Source organism: Apium graveolens, chromosome 6, assembly GCF_009905375.1.
Source record: "Apium graveolens cultivar Ventura chromosome 6, ASM990537v1, whole genome shotgun sequence".
NCBI lineage: Eukaryota > Viridiplantae > Streptophyta > Magnoliopsida > Apiales > Apiaceae > Apium > Apium graveolens.
The window spans coordinates 2,486,654-2,514,593 of record NC_133652.1 but is presented as its reverse complement, the minus strand read 5'-3'; the positions used below and the strand labels follow the sequence as shown (position 1 = coordinate 2,514,593).

General features: G+C 33.4%; 2 protein-coding genes across 2 annotated transcripts; one reads left to right on the top strand and one right to left on the bottom strand.

The window, feature by feature from the left end:
• Positions 1–5,166: 5,166 nt before the first annotated feature.
• Positions 5,167–5,553, bottom strand: LOC141663961 (uncharacterized). The gene has a single exon (XM_074469807.1). It carries the CDS (start codon positions 5,551–5,553, stop codon positions 5,167–5,169), a length of 387 nt encoding a protein of 128 aa, XP_074325908.1.
• Positions 5,554–26,403: 20,850 nt separating this feature from the next.
• On the top strand, positions 26,404–27,735 carry LOC141663944 (putative F-box protein At1g47790). The gene is made up of 2 exons (XM_074469791.1): positions 26,404–27,166; positions 27,548–27,735. Exons 1-2 carry the CDS (start codon positions 26,404–26,406, stop codon positions 27,733–27,735), a joined length of 951 nt encoding a protein of 316 aa, XP_074325892.1.
• The last annotated feature ends 205 nt before the right edge of the window (positions 27,736–27,940 follow it).

Genomic DNA, 27,940 nt, shown 5'->3' with positions numbered 1-27,940 from the left:
CCACATGGTTGCTACAGTGATACAATAATCTGATCCTCTTCCCATATTTAATAAAGCTCGATCAATGTTGTGTCTTGAGGAAACAAGTCGTTCTCAACAATCTCTCGACTTATCTGCGGGTTCTGTTCTTGTAGCACCATCATTACCAAGTGCACTACAATCCTCGTGGGTGAGTGACAAAAATAGCCCATTTTTTGTGAGAGAATGACAAAAATAAGTGGTTCTAAAAAAGTGGTCAATTTTAGCCGGTAAGATACGCATATGATAGTTGAGTAATGTTTAATACGCATTTTAAGGTGGCGTAATATATAAAACGCAATTGAGATTATAACAAGATACGTAACCTATATATGGTTATTGAACCTAATAAGCATTTTATAAATGCGTAATGCAATTATGTTATGCTCCCATCTTGTACCCTGGCCCACCTTGCATCTTGGTCCAGACTCCTTTGCACCTGAGTTGTTAAGTAAAATAGAATACGCATTTCATACTCATGTAATAAAACGGCCATTATTGGCCAAAATATTAAAAAAGGTTATTTTTATTAAAAAAATTAAAAAGAGACTATTTCTGTCAATTTTTCAATCCTCGTCTATGCCTCCACATACTTATATCCCCAATCATGCGAGTTATAGTTCTAATGCTCCTAATTATTCACGTGGTGGAGGGAAAAATCGTGGTTGTGGTAAGAAAAATAACTGGCGTGGGGGACGTTTAGGACGCAACACCGGAAAAGGGGCTGGTTGCTTTAATTTTCAACAGGACTACGGGAAACCCCTGATCAGCCATGTAGTATAGAGTCTTCCTCCCTTCTTATCACCTTGGCTTAATGCATTATTCATATCTTCTATCAGCACCCAAGGAGTATGATCTTCACTATAGAGTTGTAGAATAAGATCACAGGTACTTCTTCATCGCATTCTGTTTGGGTCACCATATAGGCCAGTTAACCGAAACTGATTGCATCCATGCACGGTGACTATGACATCCACATGATTATTATTATATGACTGTAGATCAATTTCCTCCTTATTTTTTCAGAGTATTGTTATTCCTCCTCCCTGACCTTGAAAATCTACAACAAACATTCCTTCAAACCCTATGGCTTTTTTTGCTTTTTCGACTTTCTCCTTTTTACATAATGTTTTACATAAGTATATAATATTGGGTTCTTTTGGAACACAACTTCCTTAAGGAATTCAAAGGTCCGCGGGGTCCCAAGCTCTTGGCAACTCCAGCTCTGTATACTCATGACTCTAGGCGGGCCCGAACTTCGGAACCCGCCACATATCCGTTTTTTGGCCCGTTCATTGCATCTTGATCCATACATTCTACGTCCTCAGTATCTGACCCATTCTCTATCTCTGTATCCCAGCTCATTACACTGTCATTACCCGAGTCTGTTCTCCTTTTTTTTTATTTTCCAAAGTAATACTTTTTATTCCCTTAACTGTTTTCCCTCCATCAGTTGGATTGCCTTGATTCAAAATTCCTGATATCTCGCGTATCCCCACATTTTTTCATATCATATCCCTTCCTTCCAGCCTACCTTCACCCGTTTCCACATATCTAGGATATGATTTCTCTGGCCTAACTGCACCTCTGAGATGTGAGCTAGACGCGCCTCCTACAACCACCACATTGAACAAACTATCATCAGTACCATTCCTCAACCATTTGGAACCAATCGTCATAGGTGGTCGACATAGCGGAGCTTTCATCCATGTTCCATATGGTCTGCTTATTTCATTTTCTGGGACTTCAAATAGCCTGCTACAAAACTTATCAGAATGATCGAGTACGTTGCATATGAAGCAAAAAGTTGGCACATTCTCGTATTTAAACTTGATCCAACTTCATTCGTTTCCAGATTTCCTGATCTTCATCCTTCTTTTTTAATGGTTTTGCAATGTCTAAGGTGACCCTAATCCACATATATAATTATAGTGCAATTATAACATTCCTAGCCTACAAGAATCACGTTAATTTTGGGTCATCACCAATAATCAATCATTTCCTAACCTACAAGGGTCACGTCTAATTTTATTATTCACTATAACCTATAATTGTAGTGCAATTATAACTTACCACTAATTATTATTCACTTCATTTTTACTCCCTTCAGTTTTGACTAGTTAATAATCAAATTATTTAAATTTTGACCGTAAAGTGTGCATAATACATATTTTACTTTTCATTTTCTTAAAATAATACACATATTTGTCTTAATTATCACCCTACAATAGTCAAAATAATACACATAATATAAGACGAAGGGAGTAGATATTGAAATTATATAAAATATGAACCACGAATTAATAGTAAGAGTAAGTCCAACAAGTGTCTTATATATAATACACATATTTATTTCATTTTTCATCATATGTATTTACAAATTTTAATTACCAAGTAAAAAACGAAGTTTCACAAATTTTTTTATTTATTTTAAAATTGATAAAATAGTTCAAAGTGGTTCGGTAGTACAATCACATGCAAAACTATTCTACTATGGAATCAAATTTAAAATTAATTTATTTATTCAAATTTAAGTGTTAAACTTTTTATAATATCTATATATAATTATTATTTTACATTGGCATTATATTTTAAATTTTTTAAAAATAAAATTTTACAATTTGTGATGAGATTCTATAATAGAAGGATTCTCCACAAACCTCGGGTCTCTCCGAAAAATTGGTCACTTTTATCAATATGATGATAAAATTTACGATTCTAAATCCTGAAATTCAAGTATATTTATAAATGTGAATTTTTTAACTATTTATTTTATTTTAAGTTTTAAAATTATAATATTAAATGTTTTATTTTATTTTTGAAAAAAAATATGATTTATAAGTTATGATTTACCAAACAGGTTACCAACAACATTATTCAAACACCTAAATAATATTTATCACCTTCTTAAAGTTGTTAGTAGCTTCTTTTTATAAGTTATACCGAAGGGCCCAAAATTACAAAAAGAGAACTAGAAAAAAACTTTAATGATTTAGTACATATGTAAAGGACTACTAGGAGAAAGAAACAGGAAGAGATCACACAAACGGCAATCGCGATTCCGGATGAGGGAGCCAGCACAGCGTAAGTCCCTGTAATGAAAGCTACCATAATTGATGTAATCGAAACAATGTTGAGCACTGTAAAGGCAATGATGGTTGTAGAATTTTAACTGATTATATATACATACGTATATATATGTTTACTTTTCACTAGTAAAACACAAATCACACACACAGATTTGAACACCAAAAGACCTACTTTTTCATTAATCAATGATATAATATATATAAAAAGGAACTGTACTAATAGCTCAGGAAAACTAGTAATGGGCCTAACAACTCCTACTAATCGCCTGCCACTTATTATGAGTCCTACAATTTCTCCACTAAGACCAAGTCATCAGAACAATTCAAATAAGAAAACATTATTAATTTACTACAAATAAAAATAAGTTTAAGATTATTTTTCAACAATGTTGACTCCTGCCTTATAAGCATCCTGAAACCATATTCCTATGAAGTAAAGGAATAAGGAGGATAGTGAGCATAACAAGGCTATTGCATCTGTCGCCATGAAAATCTTGAAAGTAGTCTTTTTTAATAGAATTGGAGATCCCTGACTTGGTCCTTGGTTTCCGTCGAAGCCATCTGGCATGGCGAATCCTGCTGTTAAGGCTACCGTAGTAATAAGTGCAGCCACTATCATATGTGTGTTGGCCGCTCTTCTAAGCCCTTCTATTTGTTTAACGTCAGTTTTGCCGGTTAGAGACTCCTTTTTTTTGAAAGCATGTGCTGTCATCTTGTCTCTTTCGAGTACACGCAATAAACTCGAATTATCTTCAAGGTCAGTTGCACTGTGGGTTCTTTGTACCAACGCCTGCAATGGACGAGACAAACATGGGACAACTTTCGCCATTAGAGGGTTATATGTAACTTGAATTCTGCATTGGGTATACTCACAAGCAAACTATATATTAAGCTAGATGATGAATTTTTACCTGATTAAGTGGAGTGTGAATATATAAATCTTGAGTATATCTGTTATGAAGTACGTCCATAGCAGTGACATTATTGTCGTCTACTACATCCCAGTCTACTAAAACCTTCCGACTTTGCGATCATGTGAAGAGGTGTAATTCCATCATTGTTTCTTTGATTCAGAAGATTGTTGCCTGATTTAAAACCTCGTGATAATATATAATCGACCACGTATATAGCTCCAGGATCTGTAATGTATTGCTCTACCGCTAAGTGCAGTATATTTTGGCCATTTCCGTCTACAACCTCCCAACAATCTGGATAGAAGTTACTAAGTTCCCACAACACTAGAGCTTTATTATTATATGCTGCTATATGAAGAGCTGTTGCTTTGCATTCCTTTTCTACCAGATAGCCCACAGATTTGTCTACACGTACTAGATCTTCAATTATTTCATGAATACCATTATATGCCACATAGTGAAATACCGTCCACCCATAATCGTCTGCTGTCTTGATCATATGTTCCATCTTTTCCAATAGAAGCTTCATGCATTCTAATTAATACATCACAATTGTTAAATTTTTAGTATCAAATTTATGAAAATAGTCAGATTTAACAGTAAATGTAAAATTATTTTTAGATTATGATTCAGGTCTGATCCCCCTCAACAATATATATTAATTAGTTTTTGTTGACGGAAGAATTTGGGAGTAACAAAATCTGAGGTTCGTAGATTTTACAACTTATGGTTTAGAGGGCATATTTCCTAGTACAATAATGGAATTCTGTTATCATATCATATCATGGATATCTTTTGTTGGTGTTTTACACATAACTTTTTCTTTATTATGAAGGAACTTTGTCTGACAGTTTTATATGCCAAGCAATCAAAGCAATTTGAAGCAACTTTTTCCTTTTATTGATAATGCGCTCTAGTGTAAAAATTACACCAGTCCCATAGCTACTATGCTATGTGGGGAAATTATTTGAAAATTTAATCTTTCTGCTAGTTCCAAGGTTCGTAGTAATGTATAATACCCCCCCTAGGTTAGGAGGAATTTATTTGCTACTAGTCTAATACCCCCCTAGGTTAGGAGGAATTTATTTGCTACTAGTCTATTACATAGGAATTAATCATAGAAATAAGGGGGCCAAAGCCACCCTCTACTGATAAGACTTCCGTAAATGCTCTGCATTCCAAGCCCGGGGAATGACTTTGCCATCCAAATCTTCTAAGCGATAAGTTCCCTTCCAAAGTATAGCCTTGACCTTGTATGGCCCCTCCCAGTTGGCTCCAAGCACCTCATGCTGAGCTACTTTGGTATTTGGCATGACTTTTCGCAACACAAGATCTCCCACCTTGTATGGCACATACTTCACCTTCTTATTAAAATACCTTGGATTTCTCTGCTGATATGCAGCAAGCTTCAACTGAGAGTTCATTTTGGCTTCGTCCAACAAATTCAAGTGGAGCATTTGGTTAACTTCCGCATCTTCTTCAACAAACAAGTCCCTTCGTAGGGATCCAGCTCCTACTTCCGCGGGAACCATAGCCTCATACCCGTAAGTCGGCAAAAATGAAGACTCTCATGTGGTCGATCTAGGAGTTGTGTTGTAAGACCAAAGGACCCTGGGCATCTCATCCGGCCAATCTCCCTTTTTCTCTTTCAGCTTAGCCTTTAAAGTGTGTTTGATAATCTTGTTATGGCTTCTATCTGACCATTGTTTTGCGGGTGATAGACCGCAGCAAAATCTTTCTTGATGTTCATGTCTTCTTAAAGCTTCCTTAGCTCTTTACTGTCAAACTGCTTTCCATTATCTGAGATGAGTTTATACGGAATACCGAACCTGCAGACTATGGAGTTGAAGACAAAGTCTTTGATTTTCTTTTCCGTGATTGTGGCCAGTGGCATAACTTCCGCCCATTTTGTAAAATAATCAACAACCACCACAGCGTACTTTACACCTCCCTTGGCCTTAGGCAATTCTCCAATGAGATCAATGCCCCACATGGCAAAAGTCCAAGGACTTGCCAGTGAAGTGATAGATGTTGTCGGGGCATTAAAATAATTAGCAAATCGTTGGCAGCGATCACATGCCCTAACAAACTTGAAGGCGTCTTCTTTCATGGTTGGCCAGTAATATCCTTGTCTGAGGACTTTTAATGCCAACGAACCACCCCCCGAGTGATTGCCACAAATTCCTTCGTGCACCTCCCTAAGAATATAATTCCCTTCTGTCAGATCCACGCAGCGTAACAGTGGTTGGTTAAACCCTCTCTTATACAACACTCCATCGTATTCAACGTACTTCGCAGCCTGGTAGCGAAGGCGTCGGTCCTGTAACCTGTCTTCTGGAAAAGCTCCCATTCGAATATAGTTATGAATGGGGGTCATCCAATTTTCTTGTGGGATCTCCTGCGTCTGGAATACTCCTACTTCTGGAATACTTGGGATTTCTTGGATCCCCAAAGGAATTTTCCCAAGTTGGACGCTGACCATTTGCGACCCCATCTTTTCCAAGGCATCTGCATTGCTATTTTCTTCCCTGGGTACACCTTCTAGCCTGGCACTTCCAAACTTTTCCAGTAGACGCTGCACATATCTCATATATAACTCTGTTTGAGGTCCTCGAGCGTAGAAACCTCCGTTGACTTGGTTTACCACTAACTCCGAGTCACTCCGAGCGATCAAGTTCACAACCCCCACTTCCAAAGCTATTTTCAAACCATTGATTAATGCTTCATACTCAGCATCGTTGTTAGTGACGTAAAATTTGAAGTGGATGACACTCATCAAATGATGCCCTTCCGGGGTGATCAAAATAATCTCGGCATCTTCTCCATTATTATTCACAGCCCCATCGACAGCAAATCTACCAAGGGTGTGGGAACTCCTCTCTCACGTCAACATGAGGATTTTCTTGTGAGGAAGGTTCTGCCAACACTATAGCCTTATTGTCTACTTCAGAGTCAAACTTAAGTATGAAATCAGCCAACGCTTGTCCCTTGATCGCCGTACGAGGGCAATATTCCAAATCGAATTTTCCCAGCTCTATCGCCCACTATAATATTCTTCCCGATGATTCTGGTTTGTGTAAAATATGTCGGAGTGGATAAGCGGTGTGAACCTCTATTCTGTGAGCTTGGAAGTACGGCCTTAACTTTTGTGCCGCAAGGATGAGGGCGTATACCAATTTCTCCATACTGGTATATCTAGTCTCTACATCTAGCAACCTTTTGCTCACGTAGTACATGGGCGATTGGTGACTCCCTTCCTCTTTCACCAACACCGTGCTGACGGAGTATTCTGAGACTGCCAAGTAAAGAATCAATATTTCCCCATCTTCTGGCTTGGCCAACATAGGAGGATTTCCCAACTGTTCCCATCTTCGGTTAGTTTATATATGTTAGACGATGCGATGTCTTGGACTAAAATGTTCAGTTTTGAGGATGATTTAAAATTAATTTGGGTTGGTCATTATTTGGGTAATGGCCACTTTGTTGCTAATACATACCGTACTTATGACCATAAAATCAGAGAAACTAAGTTGAATCTTCTTCAATTTCCAATTGATGGAATGAAAGGCCCTGTCAAGTACAGCGAGAGTCTTGTTTCCCTCGACGGGTTTCAAGAACAAGAGTTAAGAGGTAAGTAATTCACCAATGATTGGTTCGAATTTTATTCATGTCACCTAAGTGTAGGGATTAAACAAACTTTTATTTGATTGTTTCAGGTGCACAGTTTGACATTGATCTGAGTCCTAGAAGAAAAGAGGTATTGGATGTAGTCGAGGAATATGTTAAAAAGAAAATCACAGGGGATTGTGGTGACAGGGATGTTAGGGCTCCGCGAATGATTCGTGAATACTTGTATGGTACCTGCCCTTTGACTATACTACAATAAAAGTAGCAGTTTCAGAACTCATATCCTATGCGTACCTATGAATTTGATTTTTGTTTAAGTATCGGACTTACACATCTCTGACTTACATCTGTTTAGACATCTTATCACGATTAAAACTTGGTTGATAAGTTATATCTTCCGTATTTATTTGTTCTCCCTAGTCTGGATTCTTTACATAATTTTTGGTCATGTTTGACACATATTTTATAAAGACTATAAAGTATCATTTTTTAATATATTTTTAGAATTTTATTTTTCTGTATAAAAGTTTAAATATTATATTTTTATTTAAAAGAAGAAAATATTTAAAATTATTTAAATTCTTCATTTACCTTTTTATTTTGATCCCAATTTTTATGTGATTCCAATTTGGTTCGTGTTTAAGTATCGGATTTATAATCTCTTAAGCATCATATCATGATTAAAACTTGGATAATAATTTATATTTTCTGTGAACTTATTTGGTATAACATGTATTACTATAGGGCGAGGGGAGTATGTATTAATAAGTTAAATTCCAAAATAAGAATGTATTTAATAAAAATAACAATTTATATTTTCTGTGAACTTATTTGGTATAACAAGTATATATTATAGAGCGAGGGGAGTATGTATTAATAAGTTAAATTCCAAAATAAGAATGTATTTAATAAAAATAATATGTTATGTTATAGATCAAGTACGTCCAACTCTTTAATTATTCCTAAGTTTGATTTTGATATAATCTCAGCCTTACGATTTATAAGAACATAATTATGTCTGGGATTAATGGCGAGAACGATAAGGTAAGAAATCATGTTTAAAATCTAGCATGGTGCTAGTTTTATTGTTTTTTTTTCAATAAGTTTTTTATTAACAATTCCAAATCATATATTAATTAGTTGTGAAAGAAAGTATCACGCGACTGCTGTGTGATTAATTAGAGGCCATGATGTTTCCAAAAAATATTTTTTTTAATTATAGCATAAAAAATTGATTTGAAAAGGAATAATTGGTTTTGTATAATTATATTTTTATATAATTGTGGTAAAAATAAAATATAATTTCATATTTTTTTACAACTTAAATTTAATTTTTTTAGGTAAAACTCCTCGGACTTGCCTACGGCAAGATCTCAAATCTTTGATAAAATACAAATAGCATTATATAATGTTTTAATTTTATTAATTAATTTTGAGTAAAATATAGATGTTTTTATCATAAAAACTTTATTTATTTAGAAAATGTCAATTCACAATTTTTAAATAAATTTCATTGATTTTCAAAATTTTAAAACTAATGCATAAATATTTGAATAGTAAGACCGAACAAGTTTTTAATTATTTTTAAATTTAGAGCCTACCATAATTTTAATATTTTCTCATAAATAAAAATGTAGAACCGAAAGATTGTGTAATGAACCACCGGAGAGTTTATATTTAGTGTCCTTAATTGTAAGTGGGGAATTAAATGAATTTGAGTTTTGAATAAGTATTTAATTTTTATTATACAACTAAGATAAATATTAACAGATGTGTAAAATTATATAAATTGACAAAAAAATCATATATGAAAAAAAATATTTACAAAATTAATATCAACAAGCATATATAATCATATATTTACAGTTAAAGTTAGGAAACGATGAAATACTGCGGAGTCAAAGTCAACTTACAGTTTTATATTTACAGATTTGATACATTCAAGATATTTGTACGATATATTTTAAATTTCTATATATTATTGTGTTTGCATATTATGAAATTATATAATTTAATTCCTTTACGATCTTCAGCTTTTGTTTACTTTTTTTTAAAATCCAAATCCTATCCATTATTCACCTTGAAGAAGGGTCAAATACACATATATAACCATTTTCTCCAAACAATGGATTCATACTCCTAATTTAGTACTAATTACAACCGAATAAATACAACCGTATATATATATACAACCGTATACGGTTGAGTTTAGGCGTGCTCCTAAATTTAACCGCATTCGGTCGAATTTAGCTTTACTAATTACAACCGGATAAATATAACAGTATTTATATACAACCGTATACGGTTGAGTTTAGGCGTGCTCCTAAATTCAACCGCATTCGGTCGAATTTAGCCTTACCAAAAAATGGAGGGAATTTCCCTGCCAACGAATTTTGTACTAACTTCAACCGATTCGGTCGAATTATTTTTAAAAATGGCGGAAAATTTCTGGAAAAAAATATAGAATAAATTTACACGAAATTTATATTTTAGTTCTTGCAAAAAAATTATTATGGTAGTTAGATATTTATCGTTCAATTAATAATTATAGTTTGAATTTCAATTTATTTTGTATTTGTTTTAAATTATAATCCAACCATACGGATATGAAAATTGTCAAAAAAACAGTTTACGGAAAAATGTAAGTAATTTTAATATTTAAATTTTAACTATTTTGACATCCGTACGGTTGGATCATTTATTAATATTTTTAAAAATATCGAAACATCAATATGGGATTAAACAGTAGTTAAAAGTATTGGTCAAATTACTAGTTGACTGTTAAAAAAGCAAATCAAATAATTATTTTTTCCTAAAATTTTTGTCATATCACTAAAATATATTGCTCTTGACATCCGTACGGTTGGATCATTCATTAATATTTTTAAATATATCGAAACATCAATATGGGATTAAACACTAGTTAGAAGTACTAGTCAAACTACTATTTGACTATTAAAAAGGCAAACCAAATATATTTATTTTTTTCTAAAATTTTTGTCATATCACTAAAATATACAGATCTTGACATCCGTACGGTTGGATCATTCATTAATATTTTTAAAAATATCGAATCATCAATATGGGATTAAACACTAGTTAAAAGTACTAGTCAAATTATTAGTTGACTGTTAAAAAAGAAAACCAAATATATTTATATTTTCCTAAATTTTTTGTCATATCACTAAAATATATAGAGCTTGACATCCGTATGGTTGGATCATTCATTAATATTTTTAAAAATATCGAAACATCAATATGGGATTAAACACCAGTTAGAAGTACTGGTCAAACTAATCTTTGACTATTATAAAGGCAAACCAAATATATTTATTTTTTTCTAAAATTTTGGTCATATCACTAAATTATACAGATCTTGACATCCGTACGGTTGGATCATTCATTAATATTTTTAAAATATCGAATCATAAATATGGGATTAAACACTAGTTAGAAGTACTGGTCAAATTACTAGTTGACTGTTAAAAAAGAAAACCAAATATATTTATTTTTTTCTAAATTTTTTGTCATATCACTAAAATATATAGATCTTGACATCCGTATGGTTGGATCATTCATTAATATTTTTAAAAATATCGAAATATCAATATGGGATTAAACACTAGTTAGAAGTACTGGTCAAACTACTATTAGACTCTTAAAAAGGCAAATTAAATATATTTATTTTTTTTCTAAAATATTGTCATATCACTAAAATATACAGATCTTGACATCCGTACGGTTGGATCATTCATTAATATTTTTAAAAATATCGAATCATCAATATGGGATTAAACACTAGTTAGAAGTACTGGTCAAACTACTAGTTGACTGTTAAAAAAACAAATCAAATATATTTATTTTTTCTAAATTTTTTGTCATATCACTAAAATTTACTGATTTTGACATCCGTACGGTTGGATCATTCATTAATATTTTTAAAAATATCGAGACATCAATATGAGATTAAACACTAGTTAGAAGTACTGGTCAAACTACTCTTTGACACTAGTTAGAAATAATTAAATATATTTGGTTTGCCTTTTTAACAGTCAACCAGTAGTTTGACCAGTACTTGTTACGAATGTAAGTCTAATACCGATGTTTTGATTTTTTAAAAAATGTTTATGAATGATCTCACCTTAGAGATGTCAAGATCTATATATTTTAGTGATATGATAAAAAAATTAGAAAAAAATAAATATATTTGATTTGCTATTTTAACAGTCAACCAGTAGTTTGACCAGTACTTCTTACTAGTGTTAATCTAATACCGATATTTCGATTTTTTAAAAAATGTTTATGAATGATCCAACCTTACATATGTCAACATATATATATATATTAGTGATATGATAAAAAATTTAGAAAAAAATAAATATATTTGATTTCCTATTTTAACAGTCTACCAGTAGTTTGACCAGTACTTCGTACTAGTGTTAGTCTAATACCGATATTTTGATTTTTTTAAAAAATATTTATGAATGATCCAACCTTACAAATGTTAACATATATATATATTAGTGATATGATAAAAAATTTAGAAAAAAATAAATGTGTTTGATTTGCTATTTTAACAGTCAACCAGTAGTTTTACCGCATTTCTTACTAGCGTTTAGTCCCGGATTGATGTTTCAATTTTTTAAAAATGTTTATAAATGATCCAAACTTACAAATGTCAATATCTATATATTTTATTAATATGATAAAATTTTTAAATAAAATAAATGTATTTTATCATTAAACCTCAATTAAATTAACAAATAAAGTATAATTACACAAAATTCTATATTTCACTGCACCCTCTTTTGAATGAAATTAATCATAAAATATATCAAAATCAAAATTTCAAATTTTTTATTAAAATAATGAGTATTTAAAATAAATTATACAATTATAATATTTTAAGAAAAAGTTTAACAAATAACAATGTTTTTTTTATAAAAATTATTCAAATTTAATTTTCATAACAGAAAATACGTAATGTGTGAATTGAATGTATAAATTAATACTCCTAAATTCAACTGACTGCGGTTGTATTTAGCCTTGCCACTTCAGCGATCCGCGTGATTTAGATCCAACGTGCCAAATTTAAGCAGCATAGTTAATCCAATGGTTGGTATCATATTTTATAAAAAAAAGTAAAAACAATATTTTATTTATCTTCTAACCCCTACCCCCATCACCTTCGCGGCTCCGCCCCTCCTCACCCCTGCTCCCCTCTTCTCACTCATTCCTCCCTCCCTCCCTATCTCTTCACTCGCAGCACATGTACAATCTAAAAAACTCTTAAACCGAGGCAAAACTTACAGCCTTACACCCTATCTCTATTTATACTTGATTTAGATGCTCTAACCACACACACTATATAAACATCTACTCATCTACATGTAATTATATGCAAGTAGATAACAATAATAAAAAATAGAGAAGAAAAATGGGGTTGAAGTTTGAGAAGGAAGAGCAAAAAAATGATAAGAAAGACATTAGTACAATACTGAAGATATGTTTGTACAATTTTCCGAGCAAGAAAAAGGAGCCACTGGGAATGCTAATGCCACCGATGTCAAGCTTCGCGTCAATACCGTTAAAGTGGGAGGAGGCGTCGGGCAAGCCAAGAATCATTGATGTTGTTGCTACCAATGCAAGAAGTAGTGCAGTGCCCAAGTCCCAGGCTGTAAGGTGTTTAGTCCCACCTCCCATGTTGATGAATATTGGTACTAGTAAAGTTACCATTATGTACAAGGTTGTAGTTAAGGCTGTAAGGTATTCACTCTCCAGGGGGCTCAATTTCGAGGCGAATAAAAATTCGACCGAAATGGTTGCCGGATTTTTTGATCGAAATGGTTGCCGGATTTCTTGAAACTCAACGGAGAATTTTCCGACGAGATTTTTTTTTTTAAAACTAGTGCTCGTTAATTCGACCGCATTCGGTCGAATTTAGAATAATATTTTAAACCATATACGGTCGAATTTATATTTTAGGTGGACTTTTCAAAAAAAAATCAAAAATTCAATTTTTTGGGCGGGATTTTCAAATTGAAATTGAAAAATCAAATTTAAATGAATACGGTTATATTTAAACGGTTGTATTTAAGCGGTTGTATTTAGACGGTTGTATTTAGGCGGTCGTATTTATTATAAATACAACCGCATTACTAAATATTACTCGAACATTTACAACCGGTTCAAAAACCGGTTGTATTTAACTAAATACAACCGGATCCGGTTGTATTTAATTAAATACAACGGGTTTTTGACCGGTTGTATTTAGCCGTTTTTCTTGTAGTGCAAAGAGTGGCTGTTTCGGGTCGAATTCGTGTTTGTAAATGAGTCAATTCCGGGTTGCATGTGTGTTGTTAGTAAACCTAAGGAGGAATCATGAAAACCTATGTCTGGAACAAGACAAGATTGTAGCAGGCATATACACACATGATCACATGGCTTTGAATTTTCCACATGTATAATCTTTCAATGGGACCTATAGGACCTGTGAAGCATAGGTGCGGGTGCGGTGGTGCGCAGTGCGGGGATACGTGAATTCGGCGATTTTCAAAATATGGGGATTCGGGTGCGGTGGGATACGGCACAATAAAATATAAATATATTTATTATATATAACAAAAATATTAAATAAAATATATAATTTTATTTTAATTAATATATTTACATAAATAAATAATTATTTAAATATAAAATTTTCAAATTCAATTTTATTTTCAAATCATGGTTTCTTGGGTCACCCAAGTTGGGTGGAGGTACTGTGGTGATCTGTATTTTAGATGTAACCTTCATATGTCCACTAAATTTTTAATAATATTATTATAACCTAGAAAGTTGTGCATAGCCCATGTGACCTCTTTAACTCACTGTATACTTTCTTGCTCCCTTTCCCAACATATTATACACCCATATATACACACATTGGACATTGTACTACGACCACAGATCGACAACATTTGAACGCCGGAAAAATGAACATCGGAAAATGCCGACGAGAAGATGACGGTAACGACAAAAACTGTGTCTTTTTCTCATCTCACTCTTGTCTTGTTATTAAGATTCATGCCATTACCGCACCCCCCACGAATCGGAGCAGCAATGTACGGTGACACGCCAGGTGGCGAATCCCGTACGTATTTGGCCGCACCACCGCGTACCCCCGCACCCGAACGTATCGGGTGAGCAGTACGCTGGGTAGGTGCCGCACCCCTGCTTTCCAGTATAAGACTATCTATTAAACAAATAAATTCAAACACATATTTAACACATACAGTTAGAGAAAGGTGTGTTTTTTGGTCAAGATGCATAAATATCCACTGTCCACGGAAATGGAGAACCATTGTCTTTCTCTGTGTTGATCAATTATAAACCAAATATCGATTGGTTGGTTGGTTCAGCAGCTTTTAACTAATCTTTTCCTAGGACTGGCAACTCATAATTCATAAGCTGCACAGGGCGCCGCTAGAAATACCACTGTATTTAATCTCGAAACCAGCTCATAGAGCCAGGGCTACTTGATTCTAATTTCAAGCTTTTTCTTTAATATGTGAGCTGCGATCACAGTAATTTTTTTCAAGAGAAGACTTACATTATTACGATAATTGCACCATATTCGTATACAATGACCTATTATTTCAGTGGTATCAATTTTGCTGTCTACGAGATGTCGAGAATTCAAAGCTTGTTAAATATAGGGATACATCTGTGTGTTTAATTGTTGCGTGTGAAATATGGGGGGGTTGCAGGGGTTATGCAACACAGATTTGAATATATGATATAAAATTCTCATCAGATTCATGAACTACATATGGATTGAGGCATGCTCATGCGTATGCAATGAACATGAAATGAATAAGGTTGAAACGATGGGGATGGGAAGTGGCCTCCATGTTACAAGTTGTTGCATTGTTCTCATAACTTCATCTTGACCACATCCATGATCCATCCCCCCTCCCTCTAGAACACATCCAGAACAAAACACGCACTGATACACACAGTTTAGTTACTTAAAAATACATATTAACATAGTTTTGCTTGTACTAACATAGTAACAGTTTCATCACCCACTTACAAAAATCTATAAAATAATGATATTAAAAAAGTGGTTTAAACACTCTCTAGACCCTTAAATGTTGCATGTTAAGTAACCATCTTTCCTAAAATCTCAAGGTTATAGATCCGGTTGGTCTTTCTCTAACACTTTAAGGTTTTAGGAGAGATGATTTCTTAACATTACATATCGATAATCTCCTAATGATAAGCAATAATCTGTAATGGACCAGCCCATGACTAAATCTGTGGACCAGCCCAATACCAAATTAATTACGTATGCAAGAAAATAGCAGAGGGGCAAAGACGTCATTATACAGCCAAAGTAAAGGGTAAGAAGGGAAGTGAACAAGAAAGGGAAGGGGAGATATTAGAGAGAGGAATTAGGAAAATATCTTATCGATGAAATTGTAATTTTCTGTTCTTTTAAACCCTAGGAGAGCACTAGACCTCTCAAAAGTCCAGATATCTATCTTTATGCAGTTTTAATCATTGAGAGTGGTGTTTAATCGAGTTATATTTATATCAATTAGCGAGTTTCCTTTTTATTTACAAGTCCAAACATCATAAGTGGTATCAGAGCCCCTTCTTTCCGATGGGACCTCCGACGACGGCGCAACGCTTGGATCTAATAGAAGAAAGGTTGTTGGCGGTGGATGAATCAGTAAAGGAGATGGTGTCGAAAGCAGTCGAGAAGGCGATTGAAGCTATAAAACATTCACTAACAGAGGTGTTGATGAAGGGTCAGGGGGTGGCGAATTAGAAGATGGGGGCAGAGTTTGAAGCCAAGTCCAGCCGGTTGGAAGGACGAATCAACCGCAGCCGAGAGTACAACGAGACACTCATCAACACGATACGCAATGAGCAACTCAAATTCCAATCAGAGGTACGTTCCACGCTCACAAACCTATATTCCTTTCAAGTACCTGTTCCAGAGAAAATAGATGCTAGTGTGAATCAACTAGGGATCACAGTTGAAAAATTAGGTGTAACCCCGTTGGGTAAAATGGAGATGAATGGGGGGCTGGTGGTTCGCAATTTACAAGGAGGCAGTGTTGTAGGAGGGGGATCAGGTGGAGGTACGGGTGTAACGTATGGTGGATATGGAAGAATGGGGAACTTGGGTGGAGGTAATAGGAACTGGAGGTATCACAAACAAGATATGCATATCTTTGACGGAACAGATCCAGATGGGTGGGTGTTGAGAGTCGATAGGTATTTTGCATTTTACCATCTTACAGAGGAGGAAATGTTGGAGGCAGCTGCGGTGGCTATGGAAGGCGATGTCTTACGGTGGTACCGGTGGAAAAATAAACGACATCCCATTCGTAGATGGGCGAATTTGAGGATGTTTGTTTTGAGGCAGTTCAGATCTACAACTGGTGGCTCCCTGTACGAACAATGGTTAGCGAATGTACAAACATCTACGGTTAAGGAGTATAGAAGAAGGTTTATTGATACAGCTGCACCATTGGATGGAATCTCAGAAGATATTTTGTTAGGACAGTTCATAAATGGGTTAAAGGATGAAGTGAATGTGGAGGTACGGATGTTACATCCCGTCAGTCTGGAACGGGAAATGGAGTTGGTTGTTCGAGTAGAGGAAAAAAATCAAGTGGCAAGTCACAAAAGAATTGGGAGCAGTTCGTTTAGGAGTGGGTCTTATTCAGTTTATAGCAAAGGGTCCTCAACGGTTCCACCTTACTCTTTGGGCCCTCTTAATCCACCTGTATCAAGGTCTTGGGGGCCCAGCTCATCGGAATCTATTATCTTAGCACATAGCCCAAAGTCAACGATCAGTGCCACTGGATCCACAGGGGAGGTGAGGCGATTGACTGAGAAGGAGCTTCAAGAAAAAAGGGCCAGAGGATTATGTTATCGATGTGATGATATATGGGTCATGGGTCATAGATGCAAGAAGAAATAGCTAAGTGTAATGCTTATTGAGGAAGAGGATGAAAGGGACTTGGAGGCGGAAGAACGTGACTCACCAATCACGCAAGCAGAAGAAGCTATTATAGAAGTATCTCTTAACTCGGTAATTGGTCTCTCAAACCCCAAAACAATGAAACTCAAAGGCTTAAATGGTAATCATGAAATGGTAGTGATGGTTGATCCCAGGGCTACTCACAACTTTATTTCATTAAACACGGTGTCCTCGATAGGAATTCTAATTTCGGAGTCAGGTGGATTTGGGGTGTCACTGGGAAATGGGGAGTCAATTTGAGGAGAAGGATTGTGTCGGGAGGTTTGCTTACAATTGGATGGAGGAGTTGAAGTGGTAGAGGACTTCCTGCCTTTAAAATTGGGGGGCTCAGATGTGATCTTGGGGATTCAATGGCTTGAGAAGTTAGGGATGATATAGACAAACTGGAAAACTCAAGTGATGAAATTCGAGTTAAAAGGGGAACCTGTCACCTTGGTAAATGACCCAACTTTGGTGCGAGCATAAATCTCTCTCAAGGCCATGTTGAGGATGTTGCGCAAGGAAGGTGGGGGGTTTAAGGTGGAGTGTAACCAAATGGAGACAGTTGAGTGCATAAAAATAGATGATGGCAGGTTAGAAATTCCAAACTTTCTAACAAGGATCATTGAGCAACATAAAGGGGTATTTAATGAGCCTACTGGTCTGCCACCGGTTCGAAATCACGAGCACTCCATTGTGTTGAAGGAGGGCAGTAATCCGGTAGGGGTAAGACCTTATCGATACCCGTAATGTGAAAAGGATGAAATTGAACGAATGATTGGGGAAATGCTCGCAGCTGGTATCGTTAAGCCCTCAACTAGTCCTTTTTCCAGCCCCATTTTATTAGTTAAAAAGAGGGACGGGTCTTGGAGATTCTGCGTAGATTACCATGCACTCAACAAAGAAACAGTGCCCGATAAATATCCGATCCCTGTCATAGATGAGCTTTTGGATGAGCTCAATGGAGCAACCATTTTTTCTAAACTAGACTTGCGTGCGGGTACCACAAATTCGAGTAAAGGCAGAAGACACCTACAAAACTGCGTTCAGAACACATGATGGGCACTACGAATTCTTAGTCATGTCATTCGGGTTGACAAACGCCCCAGCAACGTTTCAATCTCTCATGAACGATGTTTTCCGGCCTTATTTGCGGAAGTTCGTCTTGGTATTTTTCGAATATATCCTAGTGTACACCCGAACGAGGAAGAACATAAAAAATACCTGCAACATGTACTTGAGAAACTAGCAGAAAATTCACTCTATGCAAATTTAAATAAATGTGCGTTTGGGTAAACAGAGATAGGGTATTTAGGCCATTTGATTTCTCGAGATGGAGTGGCAGTTGACCAGGAGAAAGTACAAGCAATAATTCTCCTTCCGTGGGATTCGAACATGTGACCAAGAGAATAGTTATCCCCTCTTTAACCAACTGAGTCAACCCTTGTGGTAAAGTATGTCATTTTTTAAATTCACCTGAACCGACTGTGAGGTCACCGAAATTGGAGGTGTAATCGAGCCGAGCCGAGTCAAAACACTTTCAGGCTCGGCTCAAACTCGATTAAAATAGTTCTGACTTGAGCTCGACCGAGCCTTTAATTTCAAGTTCAAAGTTCGACTCAGAAGAAATTCGGTAGGCTCTAGTTCGACTTGAAAGCTCTAATTGATTTCACTAAAATTAATAAAAACTCGAAATATGATCAATTAGGCTCAAGTTCGATTCGATAATAAATAAATGATTTATATAAAAAACTTAGCAAAAAAATGATTTATATAAAAATATATTTATAATTGAAATAATTGAAAATAATGAAGGTCGATACGGCTCGCGGACCTTACGATCCGAGTAATTTGAAACTCGAGTTCGGTTAAAAATTCTAAAAGCTCGAACTCAGACCGATTATTTCCAAGCTAAATTCAAATTTTCTACGAACTGAGCGCGAGTAGCTTACGAACTGTTTGTGGTTTATACCCTAAACCGAAACTATCAACCCGTTAAAATAATAAAAATAAAATTAAACTGGAACAGCTAAGCAGTTGACTTTCTTTTTTTCACACGCAGGAGGTGAGCAGTTGACATTAAACACAATTGCAATTGGGTACTAGATTCATTGTTTAATTATAGGCTTATATATCCCCACTCTTTATTGCTTTCTTTATTAAAATTAAGTTGTCCCCGATCAACTCGTTAACTCAAAATTAGGGGTTTTCCCAAGAATATTAGGTTTTTTAAATGAGAAGAGTAGTTGAAACTAGGGGTGAGCAAACAAAAACCGAAAAATCGAAACCGGACCGAAAAACCGAAAAACCGAAACCGATAAAAACCGAAAAAATCGTAACTGAACCGAACTGATAGAACGGTTTGGTAACGGTTATGGTTTTAACATTAAAACCGAACCGAAAAACCGAACCGTTTTATATAGTTTAATATTTTTTATTTATCATTATATGCTAATAATATAATTATAATAATATAATATAATTATATATAATACTTTACTTATCATACAAGACCTAGCTATAGTAATAAACCGAAGGCTCTTTCTTATATGATGGTAGTTGTCTGTATGGATTAGACTGTCTAGTTAACTCTGATACACTGATACAGAAGTTGAGTAGTAATTACTAGCTTAGGTTTTTAATTCTGCATCTGAAAGACTACTTAATAAATATAATAATAAAAAGTGCGTGATTATGAATTTTAAATCCATCTTTTTTATCTTATAATTTTGAATCTTATTATTATAAAATGTGTACAATATTTTTTAAATTCGTATAAAACCGAGAAAAACCAAAACCGACAAACGGTTAACCGAACCGAAAAAAATCGTTCTGAACGGTTCGGTTACGGTTAATAGATAAAAACCGAACCGAACCGACATATACGGTTAGGTAACGGTTTTCGGCAAAAACCGAACCGAACCGTTCTGTGCACACCCCTAGTTGAAACACAATATAAGGACCTCGTTTGGTAGCCCGTAGGTTGTAACCCAGCTCAGTAACCAGGAGTTCCTGCGAATATGAGCAAGTTACGGCGTTTGGTTCCTCATTGATAAAGTAACTCATACTTCCAAGGTATCATGAGTTACTGCAAAATAGGGGAACTAGTTACCTAGGTTGAACGTGGTTTTTTGAAGTTACTTAGTGATTGTCTATTTTATTTATATTTATCATTATTTGTTCTATTTTCAAAATATAATATATATATATGTATATATAATTGTGTGTATACAATATTATAATAATTTTTATCGATATTCAAAATATTTTGTAATTAGTTATTTGTGTTTAAAAGTTTATAATAAATACTTTTCCTCAACAATAATTTTAAATATTATACTCTCAAATTTCTATGTACCGTTTTTAAATTAGTTATTAATTAATATATTTAATTTAATTTTATATTAATATGATCTTTTGTCCCTAATATTTATAATTAATATTTCGCTATATTTATAATATTTTAAATTAATTTTATTATTCTTATTATATTAGTTTATAATAGATAATTTATAATAATTTTAATACTTTTATTTTTATTTTTATTTTCTTTTTAGCATCTAATAGGTAGTTTTTAAATAATATTTTTATCTATATACAAAATTAATATTGTTAAAAATATTATATAATCTGAAATTGGAAGTTATATAGTGATCAACCAAACACATGTTTTTAGTAAATCTTGGATATTTTAAGTTTGCAACCTAGTTCCAAGGAAATATAAATTCCTGTATAGTCTTAGAACCCAACAAACGAGGCCAAGATCCATTGTGTAATATTTTTTCTAATATTTTAAAATTTTATAAAAAACTTATAATTGACCCGATACAAAAGTAAAATGATTTCTTCAACTTTTTATTTTCCGGTAGCTTGTTTTATAGCAAACGAATGAAGTTACGTTTCTCAGTGGGCCGGAGAAAATCTTGAACTCATTTCGAATTGACCCGTCTCGTCCCACCTAAATAACAAATGAATTAGCAAACTGGAGCTGAATTGAGTTATTTTTCCAAACGTTTTTTTCAAACACTAATATCTTCAAAAAAATCTATTTATATATACTATATTATAATATACTATATTATAATAAAAGAAACATTAAAAATTTGACATCGATATTTGTAAAAATTACTCAATTATCATTATTTTATTGACATTAAAGTCTATTCTAATATATCTATCTATACTATTATATTAAAAATAAAATAATAAAAATTTGGTTGTTAGTCGGTCTAGTGACCGTAATTATAATAATATTTAAAATAAAACACTTTCATAAATATCATAACATAATTATAATATGTCTAATGGTTTTCATTAAAATAAAAATAATATATAAAATCCACCCGGCTGGACTAAACAAAATTATATTATTGATCCAATTTTAAATAAAAAAATTTAAAAACTACATATAGTTAGTTGAATTTAAAGAATCAGACTAAAATAAAATAATAAATATTATTGATCCAGCTAAAAATATTATATCATTAGACCAGACTGTAACAGCTCGCACTTTCAGACTATTAATTCTAAATTGAAACTAATACAAAATATATTTTTAAGAATGTTGTGGAAGAAGGAAGTCTATTAGACATGGTAGATTACACGACAGTAAAAGCAAGAGGATCTTTAATGTCCGTTTTAACGGATGTAAAATTTTTTATTTATAGATGAAACCATATTACAAATCATCATTAATCGAGCGTAAATATTCCATAACAGAAATTTGAACCGAAGAATATTGATAATTTAGGCTAGTATGTGTTTTCATATGCTCCCGAACAAGTTCTCACATTGGCACCAGGTAAGTAGTTATTGGCATTAAATGGTTTCAATTCATATATCATTTAATGTATTTGTTGTTTTATAATTTTATAGATGTTGTTGTTATTGTTTCTGACATCTAGCAACGAGATGTATACACAAAGTGGGGTCTAAAAGAATATGTTCATTTTAATGTTCATGATGAAAGGTAATGATAATTATTGATCAATTTTTATATTTATGCGAGGAGTTTTACATAATACGTTCGTGGTTATTAAAATTTATGTATCTTGGTTGACTAATATAAACGTGTAAGAGTTCTGTAAAAAGTTACGATTTAGGGTTCATTGATTTCTGATATAGAACCTCTCATCAATGAAATATACCAACACCTGCTATAATTATTTTTGCAAGTGTCCATGTGAAATATTTGCGCCATAAGATTCTTTATTTATTTCACTTAATAGATATGTGTTATGTAAATATTTTTGTACATAGCTTAATATGTAGTAGTTTTCATTGTCCAACATACTAACACGAATGGTTTTAGATATCGTAACTTTATCAGGAGGCCCGTGGCCTAGGATATATATAATCCTTTACACGATAAGGTGGCAAGTTTCAGGGAGAGGTATTTTTCTATATATAAATTTATAAAAATATAATTGGATGATTTTTAAAATATGTTTGTTTTGTTTCATTATACGGTAAAATAAATTATGTAAAATAAATTAATATGTAAAATTTCAATAAAGTTAAACAATTTTATGAAAAGTGGAAGTTGATCAAGCTATGTTCTACAGCTCAATTCAGAATCTTTTTTTGAGGGAATATGTTGATCAGCATCTCACAGTTTTAGTTCATCTAACAGGTAACTATTTCCCATCTTTGTTCAATTACATTTTCTTTAAAGCTATTTTTAGAGGTCTTGAAAGAAGGAAGACTTTCCAGGAGATGATTGAATTGCTCAATAGAACTAATATAAGGTTGAAGCTGATAGAAATAATTACGTTGTACGTAGATATGTATGCTTACATTACATACAGAGACTATCTTGTACATGTATACAAGTTTTTCCCAAACACACAACATTTAGACCCAGTATACCAGTTAGAGGATCATTCTTATGGAGAAGAATTGTGGCTATCACTTTGCTCTAAGACTGCTGAGTCTGACTTTCACATTGAGGGTGAATTTATACCAAAATTTTGAAGACGGCACATATGTGGAACAGTGATTGTGTGCATTGTGCTACACAACTCATTCTCTACAAGATTCTCCTGAGTAGTTTCAGAGATTAAGCATGTTAGATATGAATGTACTTTGGCAGTTGTAGTTTTGAATTGAATGTGTTAGGATGCACAATGGATGGACATGTTAATGAATTTTGGATTGTAACAAGATGTTCAGATATTTCCAATGCTGATATTTATTTTGCTATAAAGGTTGGTTTTTATAACAATCTCAAACCTATTGCTTTTAAATTGTTCTGTATTATTAGTTATAATATTACGCATCTCGGCTAAGTGTATTCTTTGACAAACATTTATCAAAGTTCAAATAATATGCCTTTTTTTATTCATCAATATTGTCCAATATTTTAATGTTAATAACACCTTAATATGTCTTAGTAGCATCATTGTGTCCTAATGTGACATAAGTATCCTACTAGATTGAACTGGTGAAGAATTCAATGTTTTCTCACTCTTCCTTAAATTTGAACTTCTCATGAATGCGGTACATTGTCATGCCAATATCTTTAACAACAGAATATACAAATATTTTCAATAAGTTCTTGTATTGCTCAAAGAATTCATCATCTGAAATCACCTGCAAACTAATATGTACTTGAAAATCCCAGTGTCATAGTAAAATCAATAGTTCAAGCGTAAAAAAAAGATTAAAACAACATATTAGTTTACAATGTACAGTGTGTTAAATTGTAAACATATAAAGTTTCAATTCTCCTCTTATCTCTTACACGATAGACTTTATAGCTTCCATTTTTTATTCTAATTTTTATTTCCTTAGTCCTTATGTTCACATTAAAATGTCATCAAACAAATTAACTTCAATCCAGCGCTTGCAGTCTGCAAGTGGAAGTTTGAGGCACCAGATTAAGGCCAAATTTTGGAGACATATTTAAGTTAAAATCTGAGGCTTCAAGCGTCATTCGGTTAAGCACTACTCCATGATTGTTAATTCTTCATGTTGTACCTTCTCATTAGTCTACTGAATTAAACTATATTAGCCAGTTATTGGGCCTCTACTAGAACACACACATGCTCTTCTGCATCTTTGGACATCTTAGGCATTGTCAAACATTTACAAAATGACCACTGACCATCAAACTCTGCATATTAAAGAGAGTATATCAAATTATTATGGCTCATTCAGATACAACATTTTTGCGAGTACCTATACCTGTTAAGCAAAATATAAATGAGATACTATACATGTTATACTATTGAACAAATTTTTTCAATTGTTACGAAGGTCTCTTCTTATGATCCTTAAGAACACATGTAATCATTAAAAATCTTAGTACACATTTTGCTTAATGCTCAAAACTTTTTGGAGAAGAAAATCCTTTCGTTTATATTCAAGTGTTTTACCAAGCAATAGTTCCCGTAGTTTTCTTTGCATGTATCATGTTTTTATTGGTGCATCTATATGTTTTTTAATTGTTCGTTAATATAACTAAGAGGATGATCATTTCGGAATACAGTGTCGCGATTCTTTTCATTTATAAGAAGGAATATGGTGCATTTATATGTTTTTATTTTCCAATAAATAAATAAAAGGGCGATTATTTATTTATTTTTACGTTTCTAAAATATCAGATAATAAGCGTGCGTAGTGCGGGCAGAAAGTTATGACTCATGCAGATAAACATTTTAGCCACGAACTATACCTGTTATGCATCATAGTTGAGGTAATGTACGTGTTATATTAATTAACAAAGCATTCGGATTGTTACTAAGTTCACTTTTATAACCGTCAATGGCTTAACGCTGAAATTATCTTGCCGAAGATAATCCTGACATTGATTTGAGATTTTAATCAAGTAACAGTGGTAGTTTTCTTTGAAAATGACTGATTATGGTTTTTGGTACATCTTTATGCATTTGTATTTGTTCGTTAATATAATTAAGAGTTCATCAGCTCAGAATACGATATACCCACTACTTTCATGTATATAACAGTTTACGTTTAATTAATTGTCGGATAACAGGAAAAAGTCCCTAGTTTTAAATAAAAAGTGCATTAGACTAATTATATATAAGAATATAATGATATATAATTAGAAGATCTTTTATATATTGATATATATATTGATGATGGCATTCACGGATTCTTAGAGCATCTCGAATGGTATTAGTTATAAATGGTTAGCTAAATTGGACATGTAGGCAAATATGTAAAATTTGTTGAACCTGTAAGGCATTGTACTTCGATGGTATTGGCTATATTGGTTAGCTATATTTTAAAAATAGTTTGTTATTAAAATTTTATATTGTTATAAATAGAATATATTACTTTAATATGATAATAAATAATTAAATTTCTTTTTTACAGATTTCTTACAAATCTGTAGTGGTTCAACAAATATAGTCAACATCAAGAGATTGACTATATTTATAAATAAGGAGAATGTACCATTGGAGATGAATATTTTTTACATAATCTCTATATTTTTTATTTATAGTATGTATTAATAATTTTTAGCAAAGGGTTTTATGTAGTTGGAGATGCTCTTATTAGTATAAATAAAGTTAGATTTAAGGAATAAACATATGTTGATTTCTATTCCAAATATGAATGTGTTTAATAAAAATAACATATTATAGGAGTACATATATAGATCAACTGCGTCCAACTTTATTCCAAACTTTCATGTTATCGCGACCTTAGGGTTAGGGTTTAAGAACATAATAACATATAGTCGATTAGCTGGGTGGTTGTTTGGGTTTCGATGGCGAGAAGAAGAAGGTATTGTAGTTATTTACCTGAAGAAATCATGTTCGAGATACTTTCATGGCTGCCTGTAAAATCACTTGTCCGGTTCAAATCAGTTTGCAAATTGTGGCGATCTATTATATCTAACAATATATTCATCCGAACTCACCTTGCCAATTCCAAAAACAAAGGTGTTATACTAAACTATAGATCAGATCTTACAGAGATTGCAGGAATTGCAGACTATGATTACATTGAAGTTCATGATACCCATCAAGACTCCGTTAAGCTCTACCACCTGCCACCACGTGAAACTAGTATAATTTATATTAATTCTTTTGATGGTCTCGTTTGTTTATACAATTATGATGGTGGTGTTATATACATTTGGAATCCGGCAACTAGACGGTTCAAGATACTTCCTAGTCCTAACAAAGAATTTTCCAATGTAAGGGCTTTTGTAGGGTTAGGTTTTGATCCTATTTGCAATGACTACAAAATTCTCAGGATTGTGTTTAGACGTCTTGTTTCTTCTTTTGGCCAACGACTGCTACAAGCTGAGCCAGCAAATGGTGATTCTTGGAAAGAGATTCCAATTTCTGAATCACTAAGAGAATTCCATCCTTTCTCCACGAAAATTGTTCATGCTAAAACCGGGGTTTTGTATTTGGAAAGTCACACAGAACTACTGGCGTTTGATTTGCACAGAGAGGTGTTTCAACTCTACCCGTTACCCAAATTGTGTCATATTGTAAGATCACAAGTTCTGGATTATGAAGGTAACGTTACTATGATCTTTGATCCATTGATAAATCGGTTAGTCTATATATGTTAGACGATGCGATGTCTTGGACTAAAATGTTCAGTTTTGAGGATGATTTAAAATTAATCTGGGTTGGTCATTATTTGGGTAATGGCCACTTTGTTGCTAATACATACCGTACTTATGACCATAAAATCAGAGAGACTAAGTTGAATCTTCTTCAATTTCCAATTGATGGAATGAAAGGCCCTGTCAAGTACAGCGATAGTCTTGTTTCCCTAGACGGGTTTCAAGAACAAAAGAGTTAAGAGGTAAGTAATTCACCAATGATTGGTTCGAATTTTATTCATGTCACCTAAGTGTAGGGATTAAACAAACTTTTATTTGATTGTTTCAGGTGCACAGTTTAACATTGATCTGAGTCCTAGAAGAAAAGAGGTACTGGATGTAGTCGAGGAATATGTTAAAAAGAAAATCACAGGGGATTGTGGTGACAGGGATGTTAGGGCTCCGCCGATGATTCGTGAATACTTGTATGGTACCTGCATATCCTATGTGTGCCTATCAACATTTTGGACAAATTAAAGGTACTTCAAGTTCTTCATTTACCTTTTTATTTTCATGTGATCCCCGAATTTGATTTTTGTTTAACTATCGGACTTACACGTGTTTAGACATCTTATCAGGGTTAAAACTTGGTTGATAATTTATATCTTCCGTACTTATTTGTACTCCCTCGTCTGGATTCTTTACATAATTTTTGGTCATGTTTGACACATATTTTAAGACT

Coding starts and splice junctions, on each gene's coding strand:
- LOC141663944 (XM_074469791.1), top strand. CDS start 26,404: ATGGCGAGAAGAAGAAGGTATTGTAGTTATTTACCTGAAGAAATCATG. Junction 27,167..27,547: donor ACAAGTTCTGGATTATGAAG/GTAACGTTACTA, acceptor TGATTGTTTCAG/GTGCACAGTTTAACATTGAT.
- LOC141663961 (XM_074469807.1), bottom strand. CDS start 5,553: ATGGTTCCCGCGGAAGTAGGAGCTGGATCCCTACGAAGGGACTTGTTT.